The 25,620-nt window shown below is 39.7% G+C and overlaps 1 protein-coding gene across 7 annotated transcripts in view; it reads right to left on the reverse strand.

Annotated features, from left to right (window-relative positions):
• NRF1 (nuclear respiratory factor 1) overlaps window positions 1-25,620 on the reverse strand; it is a 134,271-nt gene that overhangs the window by 49,487 nt on the left and 59,164 nt on the right. For all 7 annotated transcript variants that reach the window (XM_021078993.1, XM_021078994.1, XM_021078996.1 and 4 more), the window contains 3 exons: window positions 23,523-23,637; window positions 19,272-19,398; window positions 10,913-11,053 (listed from right to left, as the gene is read on the reverse strand). In XM_021078993.1, the coding sequence (XP_020934652.1) occupies window positions 10,913-11,053; window positions 19,272-19,398; window positions 23,523-23,637 (383 nt within the window). The remainder of the gene's footprint in view (window positions 1-10,912; window positions 11,054-19,271; window positions 19,399-23,522; window positions 23,638-25,620) is intronic.

The raw sequence follows: 25,620 nt of genomic DNA on the forward strand, positions 1-25,620 counted from the left end.
CAGTTCAGAAGGAAAAGTAAGTTTAGAGAATTCGAGGGACAGTCAATGAAGACATTCCTCTCTCAAGCCAACACTTCTGCTTCTCTCTCTCCACATCCCATCAATGTATTAAATTGTCTCCCTCTCATTAATCAAAGTGCTCTTAAAATTCTACCTTCTCTTTGAAGGAGTCTCAGGTTGGTCAATTTCTGCTAGCTTATCCTACTTGTACTCTTTTGTATAAAAATTAAAATAACACAATTGACATTTATTATTACATTTAGAATGGATAAGCACAGGGAACCATATCCAGTCTCTTGGGATAGACGATGATGAAAGATAATATAAGGAATGTATATATATGTATGTCTGGGTCACTTTGCTGTACATCAGAAGTTGGCATAACATTGTAAAATGAACTATACTTTAATAAAATAAATATAAAAAATAAAAATAAATAACAAAGTCCTCTTTTTGACTCACCCTCCCCAATCTAATCACCTGTCCAGAGTCATTAATTTGATGAACATCCTTTCTTAGAGGCCAAATTCTATGTGTTTACATAAATATATGTTGTAAAGGCACAGTTTTATGTGATGGAAGAAAACATATTGTGCATGTTTTAGTACAACTTTTTTTCCGCTCAACATTCTGTCACAGAGATCTTCTCATGGTAGTGCAACTAGAAGAATCTTATTTTTTAAAAAACAGTTGCCTAGTATCCACGATACACATTTTTCCTTTTTATTTAACCATTCTCCTATTGATAAGGATTTAGGTAGTTTACCCTGCTTGTACATGTTTCTCTGAGCACATGTGTGAGTTTTTCTCTAGCAGAAAAGTGGAACTGCTGGTTAAAGGGCACATTCATTTAACATTTTAATAGATACTACCTACCTGCCCTCCTAAAAAACTTTGTCAATACTATTCCCCCCAACAGTGTAGAACAATATCCTTTATTTCAAAAGCTCCCTTTACGTTTTTTAATTGCCCTGCTTTTTTTCTCTCTCTCTCTCTTTTGTCCTTTTAGGGCTATACCCACGGCATATGGAGGTTCCCAGGCTAGGGGTCTAATCAAAGTTGTAGCCATTGGCCTATGCCACAGCCACAGCCACGCCAGACCCAAGCCGCGTCTGTGACCTACATCACAGCTCATGGCAAGGCCAGATCCTGAGCCCACTGAGCAAGGCCAGGGATTGAACCTGCAACCTCACGGTTCCTAGCCGGATTTGTTTCCGCTGAACCATGACAGGAACTCCCTGCCCTGCTTTCTTATTTTGGCTCACCTAATGTGGGGGAAATGATTTAATTTTCACTACTAGTGAAACTGAGAATCTTTTTATATGTTTACTTATTTTTTCTTTGTACGAACTGTAAGTAGTACTTTGTTTACTTTTCTCATTATCTTTTTATTAATTTGAAAAAATGGTAATGTCTTAGACATTCTTTGTCATATAATATGCAACTATTCTCCCCAGTCTAGTTAGTTCTGTTCTAAATGTGGAATTTATACACATGTTCCCTTCTTAGTATTCCTGAATATACCCTTAAAATTATTTTATTCTTATTCAAAATATGCTGTATCATATTCATGAACACAGCCAATGTTTTTGTTCCCTTTACACTCTCTTAATCTCACCTTGCCTATCTAGTACTTACAAAATGTGGAATGGTATCATATACACAAACATGCTTTGATCACTTTAGACAACTTTATACATAAACACACTTTGATCACTTTAGACACAGTAAGCAAAGCCTACTGTGCATATAGATTCTGATACCACATACAGTAGGAGAAGTATTAGGAACTCTTGCCCATAACAGTGGTTCTCAAAGTTGGCTGCACAATGGAATTGCCTGGGGAGTTTAAACACTGCAGTGACCTAGATCTCATCCCCAAAGACTTTGATTTAATTGGTCTGGAGTGTGGCCTGGGCACTAGAATTTCAAGTTCCCCAGATGGTTCTATTGTGCAGCCAAGTTTGAGGACCACTGAACTCATTAAAATACTTTTATCCACCCCTTCTTCTTTAAAAATTTTAATTGTAGTAAAATGTATGTAACATGAAATTTACCATTTTAAAATGTACAATTCAGTGGCATTAAGTATATTCACAATGCTGTACAACCATCACCACTATTTACAGAACTTTTTCGTCAAACAGAAATTCTGTACCCATTAAGCAAAAATTCCTTTTCTATTTTCCCCAGTCCCTGATAACGTCCACTCTCCTTCCTGTCTTTATGAATTTGACCATTCTAGATAGCTCATACAAGTGGAATCACTATATTTGTCCTTTATATTTGGCATATTTCACTTAGCATAATGTTTCTAGAAGAAACCAGATCTATGCTTTTTAAAAACAAAACAAAATAACACTCAAAAAACCTCAACTGACAACTGATGAATGTTTTCTAAGTAAAACATGTTAATCCCGGTGAATAACTTCTTTCAAAGAAGCTATCACTGTGCTGAATGTTTCTTAAGGTTTCCCTGAAAACTGGTGAAGAATTGCTATCCTGTTGCATCATCATTTCAAGGGAATATTAAAGCAACAAAAGATTCCCCAGTGAGAGTAAAAGGACAATAAGTTCAAGAGAGGAGGAAAGGGAGAAGGGGAAAGGGAATGGACTTTTTTTTTTGGTCTTTTTAGGGACACGCTGGCGGCATATGGAGGTTCCCAGGCTAGAGATCCAATTGGAGCTGTAGTCCCCAGCCTATGCCACAGCCACAGCAATGAGGGAACTGAGCCACATCTGCGACCTACACCACAGCTCACAGCAATGCCAGATCCTTAACCCACTGAGCGAGCCCAGGGACCAAACCCGCATCCTCATGGATCCTAGTCGGTTTGTTAACAACTGCTGAGCCATGACGGGAACTCCAAAGCAATGAATTTTAACCAATAATACCAGACTGGTCTTTTCCAGAGATATTTCTTCTATAATTATAATTATTAATTATTAAGTTTTGTCTGAATCTCTTCTAACACAAATTCCAAGAAGATTAACAACTCCCAAGAACAAAAGATTTCATAGGACTCAAGTGTAGTAAAGAACATACTGATTATCTACTTAAAAAAAAAAAATCATAGTTAATGCTTAAAGACTTCAAGAAAAGATGTAATTCCTTAAACTCAAAGTGTCATGTGGGAGTCAGCGGCACTGGCGTCACCTAGAAATTAGAAGGCAGATCCTCAGGTCCTACTCCAGACCTACTGACTCACAATGTGCATTTAAACAAAGTGGACTCTCAGGTGATTCCAAAGCACAATGAAGTTTGAGAAGCACAATCTAGCCCATCCTCTCGTCTTTGGTCTGAAGTATCCTAGAAAATTTTGCTAGCCCAGCTTTCAGAATCTCTGAAAAAACATGTCTTCATTATTTCATTATAAAGGGGGTTGCAGAATCTATATCAAATTAATGGTTTCTTCTTCTAAACCTTTTCTCAACCTTCTTCAGTACTTATGCAAAGAGACAGACATAAATGGGATAAGTTCTAGCCACTATTCATTTTTTTCTTCTTTTTCTTTTCTTTTTCGCGCTGCATTTGTGGCATATGAAGTTCCCAGGCCAGGGGTTGAATCGCAGCTGCAGCTTCAGACTACACCACAGCAGTGGTAAATAACACATTGGATCTGAGCCGCATCTGCGACCTATGCCACAGCTTGTGGCAACACCAGATCCGTAACCCACTGAGTGAGGCCAGGGGTCAAACCTGTATCCTCACAAAGTTGGGTCCTTAACCTGCTAAGCTACAATGGGAACTCCCTAGCCACTATTCCTAAAGATGACCAGAAATTCAATTTTTCATTTTTTTCATTAAAAAGACTACAGAGCTATGTGTTTCTAGTATACACATAAAAAAGACTTTATCAGGAGTTCCCGTCGTGGCGCAGTGGTTGACGAATCCGACTAGGAACCATGAGGTTGCGGGTTCGGTCCCTGCCCTTGCTCAGTGGGTTAAGGATCCGGCGTTGCCGTGAGCTGTGGTGTAGGTCACAGATGCAGCTCGGATCCTGCGTTGCTGTGGCTGTGGTGTAGGCCGGTGGCTACAGCTCTGATTGGACCCCTGGCCTGGGAATCTCCATACGCCGCAGGAGCGGCCCAAGAAATAGCAAAAAAAAAAAAAAAAAGACTTTATCAGAATCAAGTTATAACAGTAAAAACAGAAGCTTCTCAGGTAAACATTCTATTTACTCATAGAGAATTATACTTTTACCAAAAACAAAAACAAACAAGCAAAACATACAAAAACCCAAAACTACAAAGCTGCTTCCTAAAAGAACCAGGGCATTCAGTTCATAGAGGATTTAAGATACTCTGTCATACGTAATTTCAATCTGTTGAAGACAATTTTATGATTGTTAGAGCAAGTCAAGAAATTCTTTTAAAGCAGTGACTGTTCAGTGTAGATTACCTGAAATACTCAATCTGAATGATGAGAACAATAATAGTTCTACAGAAAAAAAGAGGGAGAGGGAGAGAGGAGAAAGCACTGGCAACAGGGACTTCACTAAACCCTATTTGTTTGTCACTAGCTTGCTTCTTCTTCTTCTTCTTTTTTTTTTTTTTTTTTTTTTGTCTTTTTGACATTTCTAGGGCCGCTTCTCTCGGCATATGGAGCTTCCCAGGCTAGGGGTCCAATCGGAGCTGCAGCCACCAGCCTACACCAGAGCCACAGCAATGTGGGATCCGAGCCTCGTGTGCAACCTACACCACAGCTCACGGCAACACCAGATCCCCAGCCCACGGAGCAAGGCCAGGGATCGAACCCACAACCCCATGGTTCCTAGTCAGATTCGTCAACCACTGAGCCACGAGAGGAACTCCTGACACTAGCTTACTTAAGAAGCTTCCAGGGATCTGATTCAAGCCGCAGTTGTGACCTACGCTGCAGCTGTGGCAATGCCGGATCCTTAACCACACAGGCCAGGGATCGAACCTGCGTCCCAGTGCTCCAGAGACACTGCCAATCCCACTGCGCCACAGCAGGAACTCCTGGCTTCTTCTCTTTTTGTCTCAATTTTTAAATACACTGTCACCTATACTGTTCCACTTCAATGCTAAGCAAAATAAAAACTGTTGGTTTATTAACTTCCTCTAAGTGAAAAATGGGTGAGAAATTGTATGATTAGGTTATTTAAAAGGTAATATAGGTAGCATATATAATTAGTATAAATAATTAGAAATAATACCTTTGTGTGATTCCTTAGTTTTCAAAGTACTTTCCAATATAATATCTCATTTTTTCTTCCTCCAGCTCCATAAGGTAGGAGGGCACTTTCAGAAATGAAACTGAGAACCAAAGCTACTACATAGTTGACTTGGGTCTTAAAGATTAAATCTTCTAACTCTCTCACAAACTATACTAACTTTCTAGTTAGTAAAAAATTAAAATAATGGAACATATAACATTAGAATAATATTGAATATAATTTACTCTCTTTGGATGATTCAGAACTCATTTAGGATTGTATATGAAATTATATTTGTAAATTAGGGTCATCAAAATAAACATTAGTTATCTCCACAGCTTTCAGTGCAGATAATTAATAGAGCTGTCTTGTTAATCCAAGTCCATCTCTATTCCAGAGCACTTTTAGAATTCTGGAATTTTAATCGCTTCAAGGAAGTTATGAATTACCCATATAGTCTCAACTCCAGAACTGGTGTCCACTTAAACTTACTTTGTCTTTTACGCTACAGACGATATCTGAGCTCTTCTTCTTTGACTATAAAATAGAAAGCATACACACACCCTTTCTCTCCCTTTCTGGAGAGCAAAGGTTAAATAAAATACCTCTGTAAAGAACTATTGAGCCTTCCAATGCACAGGAGCCACAGAAGAGAAAATTAGGTTTAAAAAAAAAAAAAAAAAGGAGTTGCCGACACCTTCAATGGAACCCATTAAAAAAAAAATCATATTTGGATAAAGCAAAGCAGAAACACCATCAAACTTGCACTTTAAAAAATTCAAATTTAACATAAAATATGAAAATACCTTTTTGGGTTTCTACCACGGTTATAAAAGTAATTCATGCTTATTAGACAAATAAAATGAAAATAACCTATAAGGTCACTATACATAATCACGTTAATGTATCACTGAACATCCCTCTAAAACTTCACACATACTCACACATGTGCAGGCAAGTTTTGTGTGCATATTTTAAACAAATGAGATCAATTAACTCAATTTCATGTTCTTTGGGTAGGGGGTGGGGAGGAATCTAGCCCCCTCAACAGAAACAAACAAAAAAGTTCTAAACCCCTCAAATCAGAGTACATAAGAAATGCTACTATCCGTTTTTGACTTAATATACCACAGTATTACGCTACTGCAACAGCGAGTAAATCATTTTTAGTGTCTAATTTGTCACTGCATATTCACTTCTAGTCTTTTTTGGGCTAAGCTGCTCTTCTTTCCATGTAAATTCTAAACACCACTACTATAATTTATTGAATCACACTTTCCTCAGATTTTCCTATTGTAAACAATGCCATGAACATAACATCTTTGCTTACTTGGAGGGCATGATGCACACATTTAAAATTTTGCCAACCTGCCCCCTGGAAAATGTACATTCTATTGATGGTGCTTATATTCCCCAAACCTTGCATATCTAGGTTTGGTTTGAAATAAAACCCTGCTTTTACTACTTACTAATAGTGAAAATCTTTAGATTTGATAAGTTTTTAAAAGAAAAGGTATTTGGCTTACATTCAAAAAAAAGTGTCTGGAGTTCCCGTCGTGGCGCAGTGGTTAACGAATCCGACTAGGAACCATGAGGTTGCGGGTTCGGTCCCTGCCCTTGCTCAGTGGGTTCACGATCCGGCGTTGCCGTGAGCTGTGGTGTAGGTTGCAGACGCGGCTCGGATCCAGCGTTGCTGTGGCTCTGGCGTAGGCCGGTGGCTACAGCTCCGATTGGACCCCTAGCCTGGGAACCTCCATATGCCGCGGGAGCGGCCCAAGAAATAGCAACAACAGCAACAACAACATCAACAACAACAACAGACAAAAAAAAAAAGACAAAAAAAAAAAAAAAAAAAAAAAAAAAAAAAAAACCAAAAAAACAAAAAAAAGTGTCTGAGGAAAACAAAATAAAATACAATAAAATAACAAAAAACAAAAAAAACCAGGATCGAATATTCAGAAATTCTCATTCAGCTAGAAGCTGGGTTCTTCATTATTCTACTCGCTCCTCCTTGTCACTTGCTTGTTTTACTTGTTGTTTGCTATTTTTTAGTCCTCATCTGAGCTGAGAAGGGTAAGGAGGAAATGGACGATGATAAAAAAGATGGACGCTTCTGATAAGGTACCTGCGAGACCGACCCATGACATTTAGCTTCCCGGGGATGCAGCCCTACACCAACTTCTACTGAGTGCACGGTTAACAAAAACGGAAAATAACAGTTGCTTTGTTTTGCTTTTTTATAGTCGCCAGTGTGGCATGTGGAAGTTCCCAGGCTAGGGGTCCAATCAGAACTGCAGCTGCCAGCCTGCGCCACAGCCATGCCAGACCCGAGTTGTGTCTTCCACCTACACCACAGCTGACGGCAGCAACAGATCCTTTAACCCACTGAGTGAGGCCAGGGATAGGACACGCATCCTCTTGGAGGCTACTCAGATTCTTAACCTGCTGAGTCACAATGGGAATTCCCAGAAAATAATCATTTCAAATGTTTTACCTCCAACATATTAATTAAACTGTTTGCTCTGACTTCTATGACCATTAGTAAATTTTCCTAATTATGAGCAGCTGTGATGATTTAATACAATAAAAACTTTGGATTATCTGGTTTATATTATTATTATATTAAATATTAAATTAAAATCTGCATAAATATACAACTCATGGATACAAAGGGCCGACTGTATTTAGAATATAGATATTATCTGGTGCTGGGCAACTGTACTGGACAGCAATGAAGAATGGAAACCAAGCCCTTGCTCTCAATTCTAGCGGAGGAGACAGATCACACACAAGTATAAATGTTAAAAATAAGATAATTTCAGGTACTTATAAGTGTTAGAAAGACAACAGGGAATGCATTAAACTGTGACTTGGTGGTAAGGACAAAGCCAGTGAGATGGGCAATTCAAGAGAGGCTTGGGATTTCCCTTTGTAGCTCAGCAGTAATGAACCCAGCTAGTATCCATGAGGATGTGGGTTCAATCTCTGGTCATGCTCAGTGGGTTAAGGATCTGGCATTGCAGTGGCTGTGGCATAGGCTGGCAGCTGCAGCTCCAATTCAACCCCTAGCCTGGGAACTTCCATATGCCACAGGTGTGGCCCTAAAAAGCAAAAATAAAATAAAATAAAAAAATTTTTACAGGAACACAAAAGACCTTAAATAGCCAAAGCAATCTTGAAAAGGAAAAATGGATCTGGAGGAATCAGGCTCCCAGACTTCAGACTATACAACAAAGCTGTAATTATCAAAACAGGATGGTTTTGGCACAGCTCGCTGGAACAGGATAGAAAGCCCAGAGAGAAACCCACGCACCTATGGTCAACTAATCTATGACAAAGGAGGCAAGAATATACAATGGAAAAAAGTCAGTCTCTTCAGTAAGTGCTGCTGGGAAAACTGAGCAGCTACATATTAAAAAATGAAATCTGAACATTTTCTAACACCATACACAAAAATAAACTCAAAATGGATTAAAGACTTAAACATAAGGTCGGATACCATAAAACTCCTGGAAGAAAACATAGACCGACCACTCTGACATAAATCGCAGCAATATCTTTTTTGATCCACCTCCTAGAGTAGTGAAAATAAAAAAATAAAAATAAAAATGGTACCTAATTAAATTTAAAAGCTTTTGCACAGCAAAGGAAACCATTAAAAACAATGAAAAGACACCTCACAGACTGGAGAAAACCTTTGCAAACCAAGTGACTGACAAGGGACTGATCTCTAAAGTATAAAAACATCTCACATAGCTTTACATCACAAAAACAAACGGCTCAATCAAAAAACTGGCAAATAGACATTTCTCCAAAGACAGAGAGATGACCAAAAAGCACATGAAAAGATGCTCAATATCACTAATTATTAGAGAAATTCAATCAAAACTATAATGAGATATCACCTCACACCAGTCACAATGGCAATCTTTAAAAAGTTATCAAAATAAATGCTGGAGAGGGTGAGAAGGAAAGGGAACCCACCTACACTGCTGGTGGGAATATAAATTGGTACAAACACAATGGAGAACGGTATGGAGGTTCCTTAAAAAATAAATATAGAATACCATATGATCCAGCAATCCCACTATTGGGGATATATCTGGAGAAAATCATAATTCAAAAATGTACACACACCCCGGTGTTCACTGCAGTACTACTTACAATAGCCAAGACACAGAAATAACCTAAACGTCCGTTGACATCAACGGAAGACTGGATAAAGAAGACGTGGTACATACATACAATGGAATATTAAAGAAGAATAAAATAATGCCATTTGCAGCAATGTGGATAACCTAGAGATTATCATATTAAGCCAGACAGAAAGACAAATGTCCTATGATATTACTTGTATGTGGAATCTAATAAAAAATGATACATGGAGTTCCCATCGTGGCACAGTGGTTAACGAATCCGACTAGGAACCATGAGGTTGCGGGTTCGGTCCCTCCCCTTGCTCAGTGGGTTAACAATCCGGCGTTGCCGTGAGCTGTGGTGTAGGTTGCAGATGCGGCTCGGATCCCACGTTGCTGTTGCTCTGGCCTAGGCCGGTGCTACAGCTCCGATTGGACCCCTGGCCTGGGAACCTCCATATGCCACAGGAGCGGCCCAAGAAATAGCAACAACAACAACAACGACAAAAGACCAAAAAAAAAAAAAAAAAAAAAAAAAGATACAAAAGGAAAAAATGGTGGTAGAGTAGGGGCAAAACAGGAAAACCAAGGCTTACACCTACGCTGGGACTTGAGCAACCAGACAGACTGCGGCACCGTTAGCTGAAGTGAGGAATACCAGGGGAGGAACAGATTTGGAGTAGAAAGTGGGGGCAATCAAAGGTTCTGTTTGGGGCATGTTAGGTACAGGAGCTCTAACAGTGGTATAAGCTGGGGTATAGATAGCATATAGATGGGATATAAAGCCCAAGAACAGGAAGAGATCACCTGGAGGAGAGTGTCGCATACAGAAACCAAGAAAAGACAGTGTTGAAGAAGGAAAGAGTAATCAACGATGTTAAACACTGCTGGAGTCTGAGTGAGATAAGGAAAGAAAACACACAACTGTATTTAAAGCTAGGAAGTGTTAATAAAGAAATATGGTAGAAGGATATGTTATAATAAAGGCATTTGATCTCAATCAAGGTATCACTTTTAAAACAACAACAAAAAAAAACTTAAAAGGGACAGTCTCAGCAAAATCACTGAGGTATGCTGATTAATCAGACTAAGTACATTTTGACTTCCCCTCTCAAAGGGAGAGGAGAAAAGCAATAATTCAGGAGGGTGTCCTCAGTTTTCCAGTCATATTCTCTGGAGAGGGGATCCTGCCTTGGCAATAGTATGGTGGTATTCAGAATTGATACAGAAAGAGGAACAGCTCAGCCCAAGAAGCATGAAGGCTTACTTGCCCCACCTGGTTGTGATTCATCAAAGTCCTAACAGTCTCCTGTCCAAACCAACTCCAGCTAAAGGTTTCTCCATCTAACCCAAGGGCCCAAGCGAAAGGAAAAAACTGCTAACAGAAGGAGAAGAGCATATCTGCACCCATGGTTGGGAGCATTTTTTTGGCCCTACATTTTCCTCTCCAAGGCTGTTAATGTTTCACCATCAGACTCCAAGCTACATCTCACTCCAGTGGTATATCACTGAGGACAAAACTAAGAAAAGTGATCTGGGGCCCGCCCACACCTGGGCGCCTGTCTTTGTGTCTCCTCCTCATTTCCCGCCCCTTACCTGGGTCATTTTGTCCACAGAGACTGGAATTCCATCTATGGTGAGAGGCGGCAGCTCTGAGTTAACCTCCTGTGGCGCAGGGGCGTGTTCTGCCAGGGCCGACTCCAGGTCTTCCAGGATCATGCTCTTGTACTTACGCACCTGCAGGGAATTAAGGGCAGAAGTAAACAAGATGCCCAACAACCAGGGAGGGTTGGTGCCAAGCAACCAGAGTGGGTGGGGCTGGCCTCCCTTAGCCACTGCAAAGTCCTAAGAACAAACACTTCTACAACTAGCAGATAAAAATACCTGCCGACCCCAAAGACATCATATGGTACAGAATTAAATAAAAAAGATGATGAAATTACGAGTAACAATGGTAGAAAAACTTTACAAGAATACTGCTCCTCGGTTAAAATCATGTTTTCTCAGAGAATGGTGCCCCATTACCTGTTACAGATCTAACGGGAATGGCATTCATTATTCTGCATTTCCCAGGACATTAGAAAAAACCTAGCTGTGGCAGTTAATTACCAAAATCATTTCGGAGATCACTGAGGACTTATGTCTCTAAAATTCTAAGCAACCTATTGGAAATTTTCCTACGCCACTACTTTCCTGCAAAGCTAATCATCAAACAGGATATTCAAGTGTATAAGAGGCTGGACTGAAAGGCATTAGAAAGAAAAACCAAGAGGTATACACTGTAGCTGGGTGTCACAGGTGCCACTATCAGTAAGGCCCAGGGTCAGAGAGAGCACCACAGGTCAAGTCCTCCTCCTTTCTGCTACTCACTGGTGACAGAGGTGAACTTCAAACTTGTGATGCCTCTGGAGCTAGATACTGTTGCTCTGACTCCATTCCTTCCACTGCGCAGTGAAAGATCTCTCAGAGAACAGAACTTAGCAGCACATTGTACATGTACACATTCTTCCACCATGAGCAGAAACGGTAGATAAACTGGATCTTACAACCACCAACAATGGGTTCACTCACAGGCATACACAAGGGGGATGAGGACATATCTGGGGATAATGAAGCCATGGAATTATACAAGTGTGACAAGATGGGATAGAAAATTAACTTGCTTTCAGGGCTCAGGTCATCATCTTAAAAAAAAAAAAAAAAAAGTGTAAGAGAAAACAAGTTTGCCTAGAAGATATGACGTTTGTCTGCTAAGTGGACTAAGCTATCAATCATGATATACTTCCTCATAAATACCTCATTATGAAGGTTAAAAGAGAAAGATTCCCATGCTCCACCTCAAGCATACGGAACAGGAAAAAATTGTTGCCTATAATGTACAACTTTTAAAGAATTTTCCAAAAAAGCAACGATAAAGGTGATGAAAGAAAAATAGTGCAAAAGATGTAGAATCATTATTACTCTAGACACTCAGTTTTATTGTTTCTAATAAAAAAGAAAGTTTCAAAAATTGCTGCCAATGTATTTATTGCAATTAAACAGCTGTGTTGCTATGGTATCTTTAATGATTCATATTTTCTGATTTCTATACTTCCGTATCTTGCGTAGAGTTTTTTACACCACCGACCCACAGAAAAACTGAGTAAACCTAAGTTGTGGTCTTTGAACTTCAATGTATCAGGTTAGATCATTATATTATTATGTATGCCCACAGTAAGAGTGAATGATTATAGTATAAAAATAAATTCACTGTGCAGAAACACTTGACAAAGACAAAAAACATTAGGTTATTACTATTATTACACTATTAGGTATCTTCAAACAATTTCAGTAAAATTCCAGGAATTCATATTTAAGCATTTTACTAAACTTATCAGTGCTATACAATTCCTTAAATATATCCTGTGTTTTTGTTTTTTTTTTTAAATGCTGGTCCAGCATCCCTCAGAGTAATTTACAATGAAACAAATTCAAGTGTGACCATGTTTCTAAATTTGCTTAGTAAAATTAACTAACTTTCTCAGAATTAAAAGCCAGTGCTTCAATTCTACTAGATCTATCAATTTTGAGATGAATTCCCCCCCCCCATTTATCATTCATTTGAAATTGGGATGAATCCTAAAATTACTGTAGACCAGGTATTATGGGGCACTGCAGTCATTGTGTAAGCATGGCTGTTATCCCTCGAGGCATGACTACAACCTCTCGATTTTTCAATCAACAAACCATTTAGCACCATTTCAGGAAGGAATGTTAAAAAAGAAAGAAAGAAAGGAATGTGAGTCTTGGTTGTCTGATAACTTCCCCAGTGATCTTTCTGGTAAAACCAAAAAGCACTAGCATCAAATTTGCTGCACCTTGGAAAAAGTCTGAGAGACAAGAGCAGAGCTCTTTTTAAAGAAATGCAGCACTACTCATGCTCTCTTGGCAGACAAAACAATATTACATGAAAACCACACAGACAAAAACGACTCTGAAACAGAAAGTAATTCAGAAGAACTGGACTCTGAATGTGAAAAAGTTTTAGGAACAGCTAAAAAAATTTTAGAAATAGGTAATCTGCCTCACATTTTCCTTTATGTATTTACAAAAGCAGTAGGATTAAAATCTACATCTAAGTAAGCCTGAAAAAACTTTCAATTCAGTATAAAATAAAATTTCTAACTGATAAGCACTGTGACAGAGTTTGTCAATGTTTTTTCTCTTTTTTGTAGCACATAAATAATGGTGCATCTTATAACTAATGTATCATAGATATGATGAAATGCAGGGTTTTTTCCCAACTTCCACCTTCTATTTCAAAAACCACAGCTAAAGCTTCTGTCATTTCATACCAATATGTCACTGTCAACTAACTGGTTTCACAATTAAAGTTAAAAAGAATTTCAAAACAAAAGTGATTTGCTTTTTTTTTTTTTTGGTAGCTGATCTGCCAATCAATCGCTCTTCTTCCAATTCATCTTGTATACTGGTGACATTCAAAATTTCTGAAACACTGATATAATAATCAAATACCAATTATTGAACACTTGCTATGTGTTAAGCACTACATACATTATTCAATTAATTCTCACATAATTCTATAAAGAAACTACCATGATACTTATTTTGCAGATAAGAAAATTCAGGCTTAAGTAACTCAACCAAATCATATAGCTAGCAGAAAGGGATACAGCAGAAAATCCAACTAATTTTTAAGTAGCTCCAAATCCTTTACGTTCAGCCACTTCACTATTATTTATCTTTTTTCTTAAAAATACTTACAGAGGAAAAAAAAAAGAGAAAAAAAAAATTCCTACAGTTCCCCACCACTTATGGGATGAAGCCCAAGCTTCTCAGTCTTGCATTTCAACCATTCTGATCATTCCCTACTTTCCCAGTACTCTGTACCAGGGCCACCAGGTACAGCTGTGCATGCCTAGCTCTGTAGACCATGTGAACAGCACCCTCTTGAGTTCCCAGCACATAGCCCAGGGTCCTACTGGGCAACTTTGCTCACCACTCTGCCTCTTTTCTAGGGGGTGGGGGTTGGGTGGGGGAGTTGGCGTGCAGAAGTTCTTGGGGCAGGGGTTGAATCTACACCATAGTATGACAATGCTGGATCCTTAACTCACTGTATCACCAGGGAACTCCACCATTCTCCTTCTTTAGCTGGCTGGCCTCCTCACTAAATTTTGCATCTAGCAAGTTCTTTTCTTTCTCTGGGTCTTTAATTCTGCTTCTTATCCACATTTATCCATTTTTCAAGCCCCAATTCAATTTCCACTTCCTCTGAGAAAAGTTCCCAAGTGTTCTTGCCACAATTCTCTTACTCCTTTAATTTCCTACACTCCAATAGTCATGTGTCACTTATACTATGAAACAGTCTACATATTCAGACATGTACAGATAATACATTAATAAACACTCTCATAATTACCAGATATGAAGAGTATTTAGAATGTTTACATGAACCACTGGAGTTCTGGGCACAGAATGTGCTTGTTGGGGATTCAGGAATTGGCTGCTACAATCATTAAGGTCAACAGGCCTTTAGTGAGCTTGCAACAATGGTCCCAGACAAGATACCGTAATTCTTATGTATACTCAAAGGTTTTCTGGATAAAAGAGGAATCCTTAGGAAGGTCTCATAAAAGACTTTTTTTTTTTTTTTTTTTTGTCTTTTTGCCATTTCTTGGGCCGCTCCTGTGGCATATGGAGATTCCCAGGCCAGGGGTCCAATTGGAGCTGTAGCCACCGGCCTACACCACAGCCACAGCAACGCAGGATCCGAGCGGCATCTGCAACCCACACCACAGCTCACGGCAACGCCAGATTGTTAACCCACTGAGCAAGGGGAGGGACCGAACCCGCAACCTCATGGTTCCTAGTCGGATTCATTAACCACTGCGTCACGACAGGAACTCCTCATAAAAGACTTTTAAAATTATTTTTTACCTATGAGCCCCTGTGAGATTAACAATATACTGTCATCTGAGGTATGCAGCCGAGATGCCTAAAAGCAGTGCTGCCTTCAGACCTGTGATCCAGAGCCAGGCCACAAGCTGTGGCCCATGAAATCTATTGGTTCCATCCTGTTCTGTCTTCAGTCCCAATGTCAGCCTCTTTCCTCTACTGCCTCAGTCCAGATCTCTAGTTTTCCCCTTGCTCCCTGGATCTCTAGTTTTTGTTTTGTTTTTTAAATTTAATGATTTTAATTTTTTTCATTATAGCTTGTTTACAGTGTTTGTTTGTTTTTTTTTTGGTTTTTTTTTTTGTCTTTTTGCCATTTCTTGAGCCACTCCCGTGGCATATGGAGATTCCCAGGCTAGGGGTCTAATCGGAGCTGTAGCTGCCAGCCTACGCCACAGCCACAGCAACTCGGGATCCGAGCCACGTCTGCAACCTACACCATAGGTCACGGCAACGCCGGATCTTTAACCCACTGAGCGAGGCCAGGGATTGAACCCGAAACCTCATGGTTCCTAGTTGGATTCATTAACCACTGAGCCAGGCCAGGGATTGAACCCGAAACCACATGGTTCCTAGTTGGATTCATTAACCACTGAGCCACAACAGGAACTCCTGGTTTACAGTGTTCTGTCAATTTCCTACTATACAGCAAGGTGACCCAGTCACACATACATATATACATTCTTTTTCTCACATTATCATGCTCCATCATAAGTGACTAGATATAGTTCCCAGTGCTGTACAGCAGGATCTCACTGCTTATCCATTCCAAAGGCTGGATCCCTAGTTTTGAATCCTGAAACCTCAAAGGACTTACATGGATGGAATCCTTGTCTTGGACTTTATAGCTAACAATGCTAGTTATTTGTTAAATAAGTTAATAAATAATAGGGATTTTACTACACTGATTTTAAAATATGCCTCCACATTTCATGTAACTTGAAGCCATTTTTAAAAAGCTTATCTAAATAAGTGAATGACTTAGAATAAGAAATCATGACCAAGTCCAGAGTCCACTAATCTACGGGGAAGGTGGAATTAAACAAGGGTAGGGGGATGATTTCAAAGAAGCTGGTGATAACCCCAGAGCTATTTCTGGCTTCTACGACTATGACTAATTTCCGCATCCATAGAACTGATTAGTCATACCCAGTGTATCCACATCTAAGTGCTATGGATTATTGACTCTGGAGAAAGAGCTCCACCCTCAGAAACCTCCACGGTTCTTCTGAAGAAAAATGGGAATTCTCTCTGTCAATAAAATATTTTTACGCCTATTCCTACAAACCTAAAAGTATGTATCATGGCAGGCAGCCACCAAGAGAATGCCCTTAGGACGCAACTACTCTGTTTCTTTTTCCAAAATTCTTTTTTGGCAGTGCCTGCAGCATGTGGAAATTCCCAGGCCAGGGACTGAACCTGTGCCACAGCAGTGACCCAAGCCACCCAAACAGTAACAACACCAGGGCCTTAACCTATTGAGCCACCAGGGAACTCGAGGGTGCAACAACCTTAAAACACTGATAGCTCTACGTTTTACTATGGGAGCCACACCTTCATTCACTAAGAATCACACTCAAAAAGATCAAAATATTCAATGGAGATAACTGTATTACAATTATGAGAATGCCCTTATTTTTCTAAGATGCATGCAGAATATTAAGAAGAATTGCAAAGTCTGTATTTTAAGTGGTTAGCCCTAAAAATGTGTGTGTGTAGATGGCAGATAAAGTAATTACGCCAAAATGCACAATTACTGAATCTAAGTGGTAGATGTAGAGGCATTTATTTTACTGTTCTACCTTTCCGTATATTTATACTCTGGAAGACATATTTTGCTTCTAATTCTACTGATATTGATTCTTTATCCTGTATTTATCAAATATCAGTCAACAGAAAACTATTTTCTACTTTTTCTCTCAGTCTAGGTTATTGTATGACATTTTTTCCTGTCTCAGGAAATATCTTTTGTTTTCTGTAGAGGATTCCAACAATTTTTAATACTTTCAAATTTTTCAGTAAATAATTTTCAGAGGTATTCTTCTGAGTTCCAGTTGAAGCTTTTTCACAGATCACATTATTTTTATTAGCAGTAAAACAATTTAAAACTTTTAATACTGAGGAAGACATGCCCAGATTTGATGTTTGTCAACAGCATGACACTCAGGGCTGCTTGTCAGACACCATTTTGTTTTTTGGTTTTTTTTTTTTTTTGCTTTTTAGGGCCACAGCCATGGCATATGGAGGTTCCCAGGCTAGGGGCTGAATCTGAGCTACAGCTGCCGGCCTACACCACAGCTCACGGCAACGCCAGATTCTCAACCCACTGAGCGAGGCCAGGGATCGAACCTGCAACCTCATGGTTCCTAGTAGGATTTGTTTCTGCTGTGCCACAACGGGAACTCCTACAGGCACCATTTTGAGCTAGAAGGCTTCTACCATATTTCTCTAAGAAAAAGTCCTAATATGCACCCTATTCTAGGGCCTTAGGAATCAGAGGGAAAACTCAAAACAAAATTAAAAAATGTTAAGAAAGAACCACAATGGGAGTTCCCATCGTGGCGCAGTGGTTAACGAATCCGACTAAGAACCATGCGGTTGCGGGTTCGATCCCTGCCCTTGCTCAGTGGGTTAACGATCCGGCGTTACCGTGTAGGTCGCAGACGCGGCTCGGATCCTGCGTTGCTGTGGCTCTGGCATAGGCCGGCGGCTACAGCTCCGATTCGACCCCTAGCCTGGGAACCTCCATATGCCGCGGGAGCGGCCCAAGAAATGGCAAAAAGACCAAAAAAAAAAAAAGAAAAAAGAAAAAGAAAGAACCACAACATTTGTGTGTGTGGGAAAAAAAAATAAAATCTCAACTGATTGCTAACTCTGAACTACTGAAGTGGTTATGTTCAACAAGGGAGGAACCCAATAAATGTCATTTGGAGCTAATACATTTTATTCTGATAAAAACAAAATGTGATTTAAATCTGGATAGATTATTATTCTACTAATGATTCAAAGTTACTTCAGCCAGAGAAAGAATAGTTCACATTTAAGTATGCAAGGGTAAAACTTTTTTCTTTTTAGGGCCACAATCGCGGCATGTGGAAGTTCCCAGGCTAGGGGTCTAACTGGAGCTACAGCCGCCAGCCTACAGCACAGCCACAGCAAGCCAGGATCTGAGCCGCATCTGCGACCTACACCACAGCTCTCAGCAACGCCAGATCCTTAACCCACTGAGCGAGGCCAGGGATCGAACCTGCATCCTCATGGATTCTAGTCGGGTTTATTAACCACTGAGCCACAAAGAGAACTCCTAAAACTATTTTTATAATGCTAGCAATGGATAGATATATAATCAAAATATTAAACTATATTTCAACACTGGAGCAGTGTTAAACCAATTCTTTCAAGAAATAACAAGAGATTTAAAGCATGCAACTCAAATATCAGTGATTAATAACATGTTCCCAAGTTTGCCTTATGAAGTTCACATTTTGAGTTATTTGTCATTGTGTTTCAGACATAAATTAATGATTGTCTTACAAAATCTTGCATTGGTTTCTTTATATATATATATTTTTTTGGCTGCCCCATGCCATATGGAGTTTCTGGGCCAGGGATCAAATTCGAGCCACAGTTACGACCTAAGTCGAAGCTGTGGTAATGCTGGATCCTTAACCCACTGTGGTGGGGCAGGGATTAAACCTGCGTCCCAGCGCTCCCAAGATGCTGCTGATCCTGTTGCGCCACAGCGGGAACTCCATTTGCATTGGTTTCTTAACAAACACAACATCATTTTTTTTTTTTTCCATCGCATCTGATGAGGTAAAATACCTTGTTATGGAAAGCAGAAACAGAAATGATCCTTTTTTTTTGATGTGCATAAAGGAGTTTGAAAACCAGATCCAATTCCCACCTCTGGATGAAGGAAAGAGAGAACAACTACTGTGCGAAGCAAAGGATCAAAAGAATGTGAACAAAAACCTGCAGAGAGCCAATTCAGTTTTCTTACCACATTCTCCAAAGGTGCTGCACCAAACACCTTAAAGACAGGGTTGGGTTTGGAGGGTGAGATACAAAGGACAATAGCTTGTTGTCCCACTCGAGTAGTATATTCATCTAACGTGGCTCGAAGTTTCCTGAATCAGAGAATGAAAACAAAAAACAGTCAAAGATAGAAATCACAGTGACATAGACACAAGATTTACTTTGCTTGAGACAATTTATTCTAATTAGATATGTGTTCCTTTACCTGAATTGTGAAAACAGAGTGTGAAGCTTAATATCCTGTTCAGAAAAAATCTGTATATACCTTTGTCCTAAAGACCCATGACTGGCCCAGTGATAGAAGGATCGACCTCAGGTTTACCACTGGACACAGCCAAGACACAATGTTGAATACAGCGCATAACATGCATTTTTTTTTTTTTTTTTTTTTTTTTTTTTGCTTTTATGGCTGTACCCACGGCATATGTAAGTTCCTAGGATAGGGGTCAAATTGGAGCTACAGCTGCCCGCCTACACCATAGCCACAGCAATGCAGGATCTGAGCAGCACCTGTGACCTACACCATAGCTCATGGCAACACTGGACACCTGACCCACGGAGCAAGGCCAGAGATCTACCTTCGTCCTCATGGATACTAGTCGGATTCATTTCTGCTGAGCCACAACGGGAACTCCCCATAACATACTTTTGATCTTAGCAATATCAAAGGGGTTTTCTCTTACTGCTGTTTATAATACACTATAATAATAAGATTAATTCTGAGACGTCCTCTTACACACTTTATTATATTATCTCCATGTTTAATGATGGGGCCTTCTATGACCTGCTTCTAATTTCTTTGACTGATAGTATCATTGTTTATGTCTTACATAATTTTATTGAAAAATACTACATCAAAAGTGCATTTCCTGGAGTTCCTGTCATGGTGCAGTGGTTAACGAATCCAACTAGGAACCATGAGGTTGGGGGTTCCATCCCTGGCCTTGCTCAGGGGATTGGGGATCCGGTGTTGCCGTGAGCTGAGGTGTAGCTCGCAGACATAGCTTGGATCTGGAGTTGCTGCGGCTGTGGTGTAGGCCGGCGGCAACAGCTCCGATTCGACCCCTAGCCTGGGAACCTCCATATGCCGTGGGAGCGGCCCAAAGAAATGGCAAAAAGGAAAAAAAAAAAAAAGCATTTCCAGATTTTCATTGTGATATAAATAATAATCTTCCCCCACTCCAGCTGTGCCCATAGCATGCAGAAGTTCCTGGGCCAGGGACCAAACTCACACCACAGCAGTGACCCAACATAGCAGTGACAATGCTGGATCTTTAACTGCTAGGCCACCAGGGAACTCTGATAACAATAATTCTTAGTCTTGAAGTATTTTACAAATGAGGATGGAGTAAAAGAGCTTTTTCAAATATGTCAACACTAGATGAAAGAAACTCTGTTCCTTCCCTCTGAAATCATTGGAGATTATTTTAACGTTCCACATCCTATAATTCTTCTGGTCTACACTTTCAAGTAACTGGTGAGTCATGCCAATTCAAATGAAGCAAAGCCAACATATCACAATAAAGTTTTCCATCTTTCTCCAAAAGTATGTACTGTTGTGCCTATGCCCCTATATCAAAGATGTTTCTATAAATCATATGTTCTAATTCCTCCTGTCTGTACTATTATAGACAGAAACAAGATATCATTAAAGGGAAGAAAATTGTTTTGGCCCATCTCGTGGTATATAACCTCTTTGCTGAAAAGCTACTATTACATATTTTCTGAATTTTGTAATTTCCGTTGTGGCGCAGTGGAAATGAATCCAACTAGTAACCATGAGGTTGTGGGTTCGATCCCTGGCCTTGCTCGGTGGGGCAGGGATCCGGCATTGCTGTGAGCTGCGGTGCAGGTTGCAGACGCGGCTCAGATCCCAAGTTGCTGTGGTGGTGGCACAGGCCAGCAGCTGTAGCTCTGACTCGACTCTTAGCCTGGGAATCTCCATATGCCGCAGGTGCAGCCCCCAAATTAAATAAATAAATAAAGTAACATTGGAGTTCCTGTCATGGCTCAGAGGAAATGAGTCTGACTGGTAACCATGAGGACAGCAGGTTCAATCCCTGGCCTCGCTCAGTGGGTTAAGGATCCGGCATTGCTGTGAGCTGTGGTGTAGGTTACAGAGGAGGCTCAGATCTGGCATTGCTGTGGCTGTGGCACAGGCCGGCAGCTATAGCTCTGGTTGGACCGTAGCCTGGGAACCTCCATATGCCATGGGTGCAGGGCTTCAAAAGACAAAAAAAAAAAAAAAGTATTTTTCTGAATTTTCGTTTCAGTTTCTTATAATTTTCTTATGTTCTTAATATAGACTCTTATTTTCTAGTTTGTCACATATCATTTACATGAGCTGACACTTCATTTGGAGCCACTACTACAATAAGCATTTAAAAAATTTGTATATAGCATTTAAAACATACAAGAAACTTCTGGAACTTTTATAGAGATTAAATTTCTTATCATATGAGCGCATGTTGTGCAATCTGTCAAAATATTAAGTCTTCCAGGTACCACACCTGTGTAATAATCTTTCTGTGCAATCCAGAGACTCTTCCGAAGAAATGAAAATGAGCAAAGGACCACATATCAAACAAGAAATCTGATAGCATTCCTTGAAGGAATGAGGATAAGATAGAATATACACTCACGTGTATATTCCAATTCCTCTCTTCTCATTCTCTTGAAAATACTCCAATCATTGCATCCTTACCACTCCTTTGCAAACACTCTTGCCCAGTTTAATCATGACCTCCACATTGCTAAATCTAATGGTCAATTTGCATCTTATTCAACCTGCCAGCAGTATCTGACAGTGCTGATCACATGCTCTCCTGCAAGAAACAATTTTTACACTTGGTCTCCAGGATACCACTCTCTTGGTTTTCTTCCTGACTCATTGGTCGCTTCTTAGACTCCTTTGCTAATTCCTTTCATTTCTCTAACCCCTAAGGAGTAAAGTGCTTTAGTCCATACTCATTCCCTTGGTGACTTTTTCAGTCTCATAGTTTCAAATACTATCCATGTGCTTATACATTTAGACAAGACACTGCCTTTGAATTACAGATTCATATACCCAACTGTTTATTCTGTATCTCCACTTAATGGTTAAGAAGTATCACAAACTCAGTGTATCCAAACCAAATTCCTGGTTCTGCTCTATCCTCACTCTCATACTTGTTCCTCTTCCAGTAATTATCATCTCAGTCCTTCCAGTAATCAGACCAGAAACCCAGAGGTCACCCTTCACTCCCTTTTTTCTCTCATACATCACATACAATCTGTCAAGGAATCATGCTGGAATTACTTCTGAAATATATCCAGACACTGACCACATCTTACCACCTTTGCTACTATCACTTGATTTCAAGACACTGTCATTTCTGGCCTGAATTATGACCTCCTAATTGGTCTTCTTGCTTCCATTCCTATATCCCCAGAGTCTGTTCTCAACACAGCAGCCTGAGTGATACTTTTAAAACATAAGTCAGATCATATCATTGCCTTGATCAAATGTCTTCATTGACTTCCTACGTTACTCAGAGTTAAGAGTGAAAGCCCTTATATTGGACCAAAATACCCCATGAGGAGGCTATCTACTCCTACTCTGACTGCATCTCTCATTCTGCCCCGAGCTGTTCCTCAAACATGACGAACACATTTCTTCCCACTTCGGAACCTTTGCTCTTATATTCCCTCTGCCAAAACACTCGTCTCTTAGACATCAACAAGGTTGCCCTTTCACCTACTTCAGGTCTCTGTTCAAAGGTTGCTTTATCAAAAAAGACTTCACACACCATCCCTATAAGAAAAAAGAAACTAATATATCCCCCAATCCTCTTAACTTTCTATTTCCTTCCTCGGTTTTGTTTTTTTCATAGCATTTTTTAATAATCTGATATTATTTCATATTTGTTTATTTTCTTTTTCCCTCCACTAGAATATACGTTTTTAAGGGAATTTATTTCATTAGCTGCTATATTCCCAAGGCCTAGAACAATGCCTGGTACATAGCAGGTATATAAATTTTCTCTTAATGAATATGATATTATACATCTGTTAATCATATTTCCAGTTTCATTTATTTACTTTTGTAAAAGTACCTTCAAGTCTAATTCTGTCATCAAGGAATTTAACTTGGTATCCCTTGATGAACAAGCTGACTCTCTCATCCACACTCTAAGTATTTGAGGAACAGCAACAATATGGAAAAGGAAGCCCTCACCTAAGCAAACGTGTTTGCTGTCTCTTCCGGATTGATGGATTAGACTCAAACACATGAGGCCGTTTCCGTTTCTTTCCTGTTGCCACAGCAGCAGCAGCAGCCATTCCCACAGGTCCTGAAATAATAACATATGCACTGAGATCAGGCAGAGTCAGTTAACTGTACAAGGCAAAAAACAATTACAGGTACAAAAAGTAGCATTTACTTCCTAATGTGTTATCAATAAATATAGAAAATTCCTGATACCATAAATATATTTCATGACTGTCAACATGGGTCATATTTTACCATTAAAACTTAGAATGAACCTTTCAAAAAAGTAAATGACTTACACCTCCCCACCACATACCAGCTTGAATTTTATATAATGTTTTACAGTTTTGTTTGGCCAGCATGCCCATACTGTTAAGACAATACTCTCAGAGGTGCTAGATGAAACTGCAGCATTGTGAAGAATCTAAAATTAAAAAAGTTATAGATTTCAAATTTCATTTCCATCCCTGTGCCCTTTTTTCCATTACCCTAAGACACTGCCAAGTTAAAGAAGTCAGAAATAATCACTAATACTTGAAACTCAAACAACATCACCATCATATATAAGAGGAATATCTGGAAAGAATATCATCTTAACTGGAAAATTTTTTCTTGAATATCTGAGAATTATACTCAAAATGGAGTTGCTGAGCACAAGGTCAAATTGATGAAAGCATCTAGCAGGAAAGAGACAAAAACTGGCATACTCTAAGGGAAAAAATGTTAATAAAAATTGGTGGGGGAGTTGCTGCTGCGGTGCAAAGGGATCAGCAGTGTCTTTGCAGTGTCAGGATGCAGGTTCTACCCCCAACCTGGTGGCAGGGTGGGTTAAAGGATCAGGTTCTGCTGCACGGGTTAAGGATCCAGCATTGTCACTGCAGTAGCTCAGGCTGATGCTGTGGTGTGGGTTTGATCCCTGGCCCAGAACTTCCACATGCCATGGGTGCAGGCAGGAAGGGAAAAAAAAAAAAAGCTTAAACAAGAATCCAAAAGGATAAACTTTAAGGTAAAACACTAATAATGTCACAATAGTATAAATCAAAACCTTATGGACAAAAAGAAATAACAAAAAATTAGGGAAGAAGTGGGCAACAACTAGGAGACAGTCATTGCAATATATGTTACCAAGAAAAGGCTAGGTTTTTTTTGGTTTTTGGTTTTTTGTTTTTTTGGGTTTTTTTGCTTTTAGGGCCGCATATGCAGTAGATGAAAGTTCCCAGGCTAGGAGTCAAATCGGAGCTGTAGATGCCGGCCTACGTCACAGCCACAGCAATGCCAGACCCAAGGCGTGTCTGCGACCTGCACCACAGCTGATGGCAACGTGAGATCCTAAACCCACTGAGTGAGGCCAGGGATTGAACCCGTGTCTTCATGAACACTAGTCAGATTTGTTTCTGCTAAGCCACAATGGGAACTCCTAGTTTTAAAAATATTGGAGTTCTGGAGTTCTCTTGTGCAACAGATTAAGGATCTGGTGTTGTCACTGCAGCAGCTTGGGTTGGCTACTGTGGCAGGGTTTGATCCCTTCCCATGGGCAGGGCACAAAAAAAAAAAAAAAATCAGTAACTCTTACAAAAACAAACAACCCATTTGGAAAATGGACAAAGGAAATATGAAAAAGAAGAAACATCAGTAGTGCTCTGTCTTGTCTTCCTGCACTGATTGGACCTCTTGCTCATACAAGGAAATTAAATCAACACTGAAATACTATTTCATACACACTAGACTGGCAAAAATGAAAAATAACTGACAATACTAAATGTGGTGAAGATGAGAAGCAACAGGCACTCTAGTACACTGCTTACGGGAATGCAAATTAATAAAACTATTTGGAAAGACATTTGGGGTATCTAGTAACGTTGAAAATGTCCCTGTCTCTGCCGTCAAATTCCCCACCTGGGTTATACCCTCAAACAATGTCTTTCAAACTACAGATTTTTACCCATTGGTGGCTCGTGAGTAGTTTTTTTGTTTTTTAAAGAAAGTGGAATAAAGTGAGAAAGATTACAATATATCAGAGAGTTTATCACTTGCAGTAGGGGTAAGTATGACTCCATGAGAAATT

The sequence above is a fragment of the Sus scrofa genome, chromosome 18 (genome assembly GCF_000003025.6).
Source record: "Sus scrofa isolate TJ Tabasco breed Duroc chromosome 18, Sscrofa11.1, whole genome shotgun sequence".
Lineage (NCBI taxonomy): Eukaryota > Metazoa > Chordata > Mammalia > Artiodactyla > Suidae > Sus > Sus scrofa.